The sequence below is a fragment of the Mycetomoellerius zeteki genome, unplaced genomic scaffold (genome assembly GCF_001594055.1).
Source record: "Mycetomoellerius zeteki isolate Tzet28-1 unplaced genomic scaffold, Tzet1.0 scaffold59, whole genome shotgun sequence".
Lineage (NCBI taxonomy): Eukaryota > Metazoa > Arthropoda > Insecta > Hymenoptera > Formicidae > Mycetomoellerius > Mycetomoellerius zeteki.
The window spans coordinates 49658-59623 of NW_017257599.1; the positions used below are offsets into that span (position 1 = coordinate 49658).

Sequence of the window (9966 nt, forward strand, 5' to 3'; positions counted from 1 at the left end):
CTGTTTCTTGTTATTTACTTAATAACTCTAATGATATGTATCATTCGTATAAAAGATTTGATATCAACAATTGGCGCCAAGTTAAATTCCATGTAATTCTGACTTTAATTATATACAAACTTACCTTTTTAAAAAAAAGGTAAAAAAAGCGCTAAGCGTGCATGTTTGATATCAACAATTGTGGCGCCAAGTTAAATTCTGTTAATGTTTTTATTAAATCTAATAATATATGTATCATCTGTTTAAAAGATTTGATATCAACAATTGTGGCGCCAAATTAAATTCTGTTAATTTAATTTAATTTATCAAAATTTTATGTGTTATTCGTAAAAAAGATTTGATAGCCAAATTAAATAATAAATATTAATCTAATATGTATTATTTGTACAAACGATTTGATGTCAACAACTGTGGCGCCAAGTTAAATTCTACTACAAAATAAAAAGTAAAACCTAAGTGATACTATCTTTATTATTTACTTAATCCAAATGGTACTGTCTTTAATTTTTATACAATGAAAAAATGAAAACATGTTAGAGCATATACAGGGTGTCCCATTTTAATGTCCCATTCCAAATAATTTTGTTATTTTTGATTTTAGAAAAAAATGTTTCAGACAAAAGTCGTATGGCTTTAAGGGGGACATAAGGTGTCATTAGTTTGACCTTGAATAATTGCTTGAAGGTCACCTTCAATTTTGTAAGTAGAAACCCCTATTTTTCATTGGATATTCTTGTAGCTTACCTCGAAAGTTTTCCAAAACACTATAATAAAATATTTTGTCATCAAGTACTTTTTTAGTTATGATGCTCGAAGGTTACAGTACTTCCGGCATTTAGTATTATCCAAAGTGTCCGACCGACAGCTAAAACCTCTTAAATGTTGTTTAAGATGAACTAGATAATATTTGTTAAGATCAAGGCTATTGGAGGTTGTTCCTCTTATTTTCATTTTTACTTTAAAATGAATTTTTAGTGTAAGAATGAAACTTATCTAGTTCATGATCTTAAACAACATTTAAGAGGTTTTAACTGTCGGTCGGACACCTTGGATGATACTAAATGCCGGAGGTACTGTAACCTTCGAGCATCATATCTAAAAAAGTACTTGATGAAAAAATATTTTATTACAGTGTTTTGGAAAACTCTAGAGATAAGAATATGAAATGAAAAATAAGGGTTTTTTCATTTAAGAAATTGAAGGTGACCTTCACCTGACCTTCAAGCAACTATTCAAGGTCAAACTAATGACACCATCTTATGTCCCCCTCAAAGCCATACAACTTTTGTCTGAAACATTTTTTTTCTAAGATTAAAAATAAAAAAGTTATTTGAGGTGGGACATTCAAATGGGACATCCTGTATACATGGAGTGTGCATTGCTTATATCTTCTGTGGTCCAAACGTGTGTCTAAAATGCGTGTGAGAGAGAAAGATTACATGGAACTTTTGTCCTCTATGCGCATATACCAACGTTGCAGACACTATAGTATTGGTATGTTAGTATGTTACGTTCCGGTATAGTTACTATCGGTATTTTAAAGCATGCGCAGAGAGAACGAATGTTCCATGTATGTATCTGTCTTTCTTACGCGTACACATTTTTTTCACTTTCTTCATATATATCTTTTTCTCTCATACGCATCTTGGACACAATTTTGAACCACGATGCTCACTTCATGTCTATATGCTCTAAGCTATATATGCTCTAAGCTATATACCCTACTATCTTGCTACGTTTCCACTTTATTCCCTTTTTTATTTGAAGAAAGGATTTAAAAATAAACTTTACCTATTGTCTCATGTTATTTGGAATCTCATGTCATTTACAGCGTTAACAGCGACGGCTTGTCTCCGCTGGATGTTGCTGTTCTTAGCAACAATAGACCATTGGCAAAAATGTTGGTTGCATTCGGTGCGCAGGAAGGGAATCAATGTAAGTACAATTGAATTCATATTACAAACTGCGTGCTGCATAGCGAGAACTTCGTTACGCGTGTGACGAATCCCGTTGATCTGTACTCCTTTTCCGCTCTCTCACAAAATGTTTTCGCGTCCCTCTCCGTCTTCCTCTTTTTTTTCTTTTTCTCTTTTTACCTTGCAAAAAATCCAAGATAATCGGCACTCCCCAAGAGATTCCATAGTTTCTAATAAAAATACCGTCAAGCATTATTGCGTTGCGAATAAAAAGCAGGAACGCGAAATACACAATAAAAAGGGAAAGAAAAAGCTGGAACTCCTGTCCTTGGTGTGATGTTGCGCTTTTTTTCGATGTTTTTATTAATATTCCCTTTGTTCAGTGTAGCGAGCTCCGGCGTACAGTCGAACGTAAGCCATGTACGCGGCGTGGAATTGTAAAGTTAACAGCAAAATCTCTAAATATATTTCTCAATGCTCTCTCTCTCTCTCTCTTATTATATTCTGTTGAGCCGGATGGTATATACGAGTTGTAAATGCGAGTGAGTGATTCTCTTTCATCGAATGCGAATAATTAAGAGACTGTGAGATTCGGATACCCGAGCTTTAATTCTTATTAATTTTCGTGACGATTGCTGCAGCAATTATTAAGATTATATCCGAAACATCGAGCCAAATAGATTCACGAAGGAAGACCAGAATCGAATTTTTGGCGAATGCGCTAGAGATTATCAGCGTCGCGAGCATCTCTCGGTTGCGTTTCCGTAGAAGAAAGTGTGATAAAAATTCAGGAAGATAAATTTCTCTGTACAATCTGCCGAGAAACCGGAGAATCCTACGTTATTAAAGACTTTATTCGCCTTTGCAAAAGTTCCTAGCGTCTTAATTTGTCCTGTTAAATTAGTTGGTGCTTTAGTATCGTCAAGATACTTCGAGTCTTTGAAAACGAATATACAGCGACAAAAAGGATATTTCTTCCAAACTAATTTTCACAAGATATCTGCGACCCGACAAGGTTCCAACTCGACTTGACGTGCATGATGTTTTCAAGGATTCGACATGTGCGTCTTGAGCAATTCCTTGAGCGTGTCTTTGTTATTGATTTCTGCACCGCACCGCTCCATGTTGAGAAGTAATCACAATTATAACTAGGCTCCACACACAAGATTAATCATGTCAAAACAATCTTTCGTCGAAAGAGACATACAAGTAACTAGATAGCACAGCAACATTGCATCTATCGATTGCATGAAATATCAAATTAATTAGTGCAATAATCACTTGTGGAACAATATATCGTAACGATTGTTCGTCAAAATGTAATTAAAGCTATGTTCCGATATACAGAATGAGGCATATAACTTGCATACCTCGAAAGACATGGTAAATTATAAGTTGCATGAAAAATTGTTATATACAAAAGTTGCATGACTTCGAGAGGGGGTATAATGCATAAATTTTTTCATAAGTGGAAGCGTTAAAAAAATTTCAAGATCAACTTCGCTTTTTTAAATGGAATTATGTGAATTTTTTACATAGTATTATTTCTCTAACTATTCTGCATTTACTATAAAAGTATTAAGATAAAGATGACCGCGAGCGTGGCATGGCAGATAGCGCACTGGTCTATCATGCCAGAGGTCCCGGGTTCGATCCCAGTAGGAACCAAAATTTTTACGCTCATGGCAATCGAATAATCGTGCGCACCACAAGCATACACTGAGAGAAAAAATATCTTGATCCAAAAAAATTTAACTTGGCACAAGGAAATTATTTATTCGGCGGGTCCTAATAGCTTATTTACTTAGATTCGAATTATATAATTTCTTACTTGAAACATTTATTTTAAAAAGTAAAGGAAATTGTTATTTGTTATTTGTTAATACATACGTATACTCTGATGAAAGAAAAATGTTCTTTATATTAAGAATGAGATTGTAATCGCAAAAAAATATTTAGATCAAAAGAATAAATCTAAAAACTAAAGAATATAATATTTATTAATTTGATTAATAAACAGTATATTATGAAATACTTAAATGAAAGAAATGTTCTTTATATATAAAATAAAAATTCAATTGTAAATAAATATTTTCTTAGAAAAAGTAGTTATGAACAAAAAATAAAACATTTATTTATTCCATTAGTAAATTATATTTTACGGATCTCAAATATATACTCCGATGAAAGAAATATTTTTTTCACATTAGAAATGAGATTACATTTTTAATAAGTAGGTCTTAATAAAAAGTAGCAATGAATAAGAAATGAAACAATATTTATTAATATAAAAATGAAATTGTATTTTACGAAACACATATATACTCCGATAAAAGAAATATGTTCTTCATAATAAAAATGGGGTTCCGATTGCAAATACATATTTCTTAAGGAGAGTAACTATGTATAATAAATAAAATAATAATTAATAATGTTATTGTAAAAAGTTATGTGTAACGAAATATGTAATCATTAACAAATTGATACTCTGGAATTACAAGCAATTACACAGGTCAACAAATTAAAGAGTATTTAATATCACATGAAACTTTATATTGATTTCCGAAGGAATTTGATGCGCTGAATCCAAATCTGGCCTCAGAATGGCGCCATCACGTCAGAATTTTGAGATAACCTAAATATGCAAAAATGACTGTTTTAGGGCATTATTGGAGTTTCTTCCTGGTTGTAGAGAATTTTACCAACAAAAACTAAACAAAGTACTGTAAAGTATGAATCTTGCCCTTTAATTTCCATTTTGAGAAACGTCCAAGTAGGATTTTTTTTCACCGAGATACAGCAGATTTAAGTTTTTACTGCATACAGAAAATCAAATAAAGCGATGATGTCGATTCATTAGCAATCTTCGAGAATTTTTTACTCGGAAACTACGCAAATAACTAAAAAAAATCACCTTTTATATTTGAAATTGTACGCAGAGTAAGGCAATATTTTTTTTATTTTCAAATTTTTAATTTTCTGGATCGACGTCTGCCATATTCAATCAGCTATCTTGAATTTTGGAAATCTGAGTCCAGACTCGTGAGCAGTGACCCTTTAAACTATAAACTTTTTTTCCAGAATTGGTCAAAACCAAAAGGGTTAAAGTACCATTTAAATTTTTAAAGGTTTAAATTTTTGAGGATCTTTTTTTGAACATGGCCTGACCTTTTCATTTTTATGATTTTTTAGCGATATCACCTACTTTTCAGAATACAGATACACGGGGCAGCTTCCTAATGCAAGTATCACAAATGAATATATTTTCGATTCTTATCAGGTAACTTTCTATAAGCTACAATTTATGCAATACAGTTAGAAAAAACTTAAATATAGGGTATACAGGGTGTTTCTTAAATACCGCCCACTAACCATATAGCGCTATTCCTGATAAAAAATTGAGTCGATAGGTATTAGGAAATTTTTTTTGTACAGTGCTTATTGAAGCAATCATCGAGTAAAGATAATCCAATCGACGCCGTGCTTAAAACGGACACACATCCGTGAGCCGCGCGTCTAGTAGTGTGCGTGAGCGCTTCGCCGCGCCGTCGCTGCTATCGCGCAATGTCCTCGCATTTCATAGTAAAGCGAAAAATTACGATCTTTGTCAATGAATAAATATTATGTCTCGATAATATAATAATTACACGAATTAAATACATACATTTCACTTTAGAAAAAAATCATGTTTCAACAACATACATATATACCATATTTTCCAGTAAACTAAAGCGTACTACATCTGGTTTAAAAAATTTTTTGATATATAACTAATAACAGGGGGAAGCTGCAACAGGTCTGCAAACAGAAGAATGTGTTTTCTGCCAAAGAAACCATCATCTGTATCTGTCGTATCAAAGATTTCATATAATCGTAGATTGATAAACATAAGTGTCACATTCGAAATCATGGATACTTCATCGATTATAAATAATTCGACAGTCTTTAATTTGTCTCTTAAAGTTTTCAAAACCATGTCTGACAAGTGCGTATACTTTGCCGTAGATTCATGGGTCACGGGTTGCTGAAACATTCTATGGATCGTCAAGTCATCGATATTGAATGCCGCGATATCCGTGAGAGCAGATATGGCAGTCGCTTTTTTCAAATGTATTCTGATTCAATGTTTAATCGTTTCAATAAGAAAACTTTTCTATGTACCACCCTCGCCACTTACGTACAGTCGCAGAATCTGATTTTTATTTTGTAAAACTTGGTATACTCTATCGAAGATTCTTTTCTGGTCTTCTTTCAATCGCGATTGCAATAAATCAATCAGTGCGTCAATCTTATCAAAATTTTCCAGATCTTTCATCGCGTCGTCAGCTTCTATCGGATTGCAATCCAGTCCATCGTCATCGGATTTGTCTCTGTCTGCTGTTTTCAGATCATTTTCGCGCTTCTCGATTAATTCAGCAACGTTCTCAAAAGCTTTCTGTATTTTTTTTATCCTTTCGTGATATTTCATTACCTTCATCAAAGCAGACGCTGAATTTTTAAAGGTATCCATGTAAGTCTCGTATGCACCTTTGAGTTCATTCAAATCTTTCCACGGTTTAAACAGAAGAAGCAGCGAGTAAAAGTATTTTTTGGGTTCAGTTTTTACATTAAATCGATAATGGTGAATTAAATAACACTTTTTTCGTTTTTTTAAACATAAATCCGATACAAGTTTATAACATTCGACTTTGTCATTTTTTGGTATCTGTTTCGTAATTTCTCAGAATCTGTCAAAATCGTACAAATTCAATGATTCTAATTCCTTAGGTCAATCCATTTGACAATGGTATCACTGTCCGTACCATAGAAGGAATTCCTTAGTGTGTCCGCAGTTTCTAAAGCACCACATTCTCTGTTATTCAATGAACGCAAATTCCACAATTTCGATGCCAAGGGCTTATTGCAATCTATCATTGCAAAGCCTATATTGCATTTCTCCGACTTTGTCGTGTATTTTGTTAAGTATAAGTTTAAAAACTCTGATTTTTCTCCAATAAATTGTCCATATTCCCCTCCCAGGCTAATTTGGTAGCTGGATTATAATCATTGATAAACGGTTTCTATTATATATTGCTGTCCGCGGCTCATTACCATTGGGGACCGCGAAGAGGCAACAGAGGGGACGGACAGGGAAGAAATAACAATAATAATAATAAATAATAATTATAAGTAATTTTTAAAGATTATAATTTAGCGCCCATTATTGATATCAAATCTTTGATTTACCTGATACATATCATTAAAATTAAGTAGATTTTTTTATTTTTGGGACTGCTCATAACAAATAATTTCTTCAGTAAATAAACACGTAATAATTAAGAGCTATCTCTCAAAGTGACTTTTCCAAGCTTAGCACAAAATTAGTGTATAGTCAGTTATCGTTGCAATGAAGTCATTATCAAGTCGTTTTTGTAAATGATAAAATTTACGGCGTTACTTTACTTTCCATCCCTGCATTTTTTATACAAATATATTTGCATAAAATGTTCCTTTTCAATTAGTTATTCAGTCAGACGATTCATAAAGAAAAAACCATAGCAAGATTCTTAACTATAAAAATTCAAACTTTGGATAGCCTTTTCATCAGTGTTTTAAATTTACATTTCGGTAACTTTTACTTAATTTTATTCCTTTTTCCAATCTGGAATTATTACTTAACATAGACCTGCGGCATACGATACTTGTTTTCGCACTACATTTCCTGCAACCTTCGGAAGGTTTAGCAGTCACCCATCTCACGTTAAAAAGTTATTAAAAATGAAATAGGGAATTCAACTCCGATGATGCTGACCGTGACATATATTGTCAAGGTAATGACCCTCAGTGACAGTTTAATTCGTATTTTGCGACCACTGTTATAGATTTTCCTTTTGTTATTAATATTTGACCAACATAAAGTATCAACACGATCACAGAGACCTTCTTATTATTATTACAAGATTTATACATACAGTACGAACACAATTACAAACTTTTTTATTATTCGTAAAATAACATAAACTGCGAACATAATAATCGCAGACTTTCTTATTATTTTCCACGTAATTTAAATATGTAATTAATAAATACCCCACGCGAGCGAAAAACTGGAGATTTTTCCCTTTTGCTGGAAAACTGGAATTGGTCCTGAAAACTGGAGTCTCCAGTTGAAATCTGGAGACCTGGCAACCGTGGTCCAAAAGGGCTTGACCGATTTTTATTTTTTTTGGCTCGAATTACTCGTGGCGATGCCGCCTTTCAAGATATGTTACGTGCGATTCAAAATTTTTTATGTTTTAGTAGTTCTGTACCACCAAAAAATGGATATTGATGACTCGGGATAAGAGACTTGTAGTGTTTTTTAGTTTTTGTACATGGCCGGAGACGCGCTACCGCGTCTCCTGATATACTCTCTTTGAGAAAAGGAATATATTCTTCTCGTCGGAAATAAGATTCCAAATGCAAAAAATATTTCTTAGCAACAAGTAGGTATACAAATATGAAATAAACCAATATTTATTTCTACAGTTTATTAAATTTTTTCCAATAAAAAATACTTTTATGCAATAATATTTTGGTGACTATAAGAAATACACAACGAAAAAAAGTTAAATGTCGTTAACGGTCAAACTGGATCTTAATTATTTAAATAATTCTATGTGAATTTATAATATTATCTATGTAATTATGAAAATTGTTCGCTGAATTGATTTTTTAGTCTTGAAACGGAATCACCACAGGACTACAATGGTAATATCGCAAATTAAATTGACTAGCAATTTAATAATTTCATATTCATAGACATATTACAAAAACCTTGATGTATTGAAAATCTGTAAATTTATTACAAAAAATTTTACCTCAGCCGGAGATCGAACTCAAATCTCTCGTTTTCCAGACTAGCATACTTTTTAATCGACATTAAAATCTTCTAAGATACTATGAACATCAAAAATTTTAAATTGCTGTAGCAATTTAATTTGCGATATTAGTTCCGTCGTAATTGCGTTTCAAGACTGACAAATCAATTTGGCACACAGTTTTCATAATTACGTAGACAGTGTATATAAATTCACATGGAATAATTTAAACACTTAAGATCCAATTTGACCGTTAAAGGCATTTAATTTCTATTCGTTGTGTAGTCATATTTATTTAAGATACTTTATTTAATATTATAAAAAGCACTTTTATTTCTAGTAAAAATTATATTAAATTTACAAAATATGATAAAGGATTGAAAATATATTCATTACAAAGAAGGAATATCGTTAGATATGAATATAATACATACCTGTGAGATAAACTGGCAGTGTTCGAATGATCTTGAATATATGTATATCACATACGTAGCATATTTAAGTATTGCACACAATCAACTGAAGACTGAATACTAAACAAGAAATTAAAAAATCGCGAAATGGAATACGGAATATACGATTCATGGAATTCAACTACACGTTGCGTTCGTTGCGAATAAATGATGAGATATTTATGGCGTTTTGTCACATCAATCCCAGATCCCCAATCGTGACTCGTGTGTCGCTTCGTGCGCAAACCTCACAATGATCAGGGGTATGTGCCACGAATCATGTGTGAGCCATACACTAAGCACGAAACACTACTACGAAAAACTAACCGATTGCTTTATCATACAGGGTGAGTCATTTTAATCTATGGACCCGAATATCTTCCAAATTACGGTATCTACAAAAAAATGGTTTAGATAAAAGTTGACCAGGACAGAGGGGGTCATTTAATTGTACCATTAGTTTTGACCTTGAGGTCAATTTTGACGGTCATTTCAAGGTCACGATGGTTTTTTTAAATGGGACACCCTATTTTTGACTGCGGATTTCGAAAGAGCGGAAAATTTTACATCAAACTTGTCTTATGAAAAAATTGTTTTTGCGACCTTGGAAAGGTCAAAAATGAAAGTCAAATGCCTGAAAAACGATCTGGTGTACTTTTTCTGAAATGACGTGGTTTTCTGGGTAACACAAATGTGTTACTAAAAAATCCCTATGCTCATGTAAAAAGTGCCATTGTTTAAGAGCCCATTGTCAAAAAA

The 9966-nt window shown here is 32.6% G+C and overlaps 1 protein-coding gene across 1 annotated transcript in view; it reads left to right on the forward strand.

Annotated features, from left to right (window-relative positions):
• LOC108728216 (uncharacterized) overlaps positions 1 to 9966 on the forward strand; it is a 35703-nt gene that overhangs the window by 6445 nt on the left and 19292 nt on the right. Inside the window, 1 exon segment of the mRNA XM_018456675.1 lies at positions 1832 to 1935. Coding sequence (XP_018312177.1) covers positions 1832 to 1935 — 104 coding nt within the window.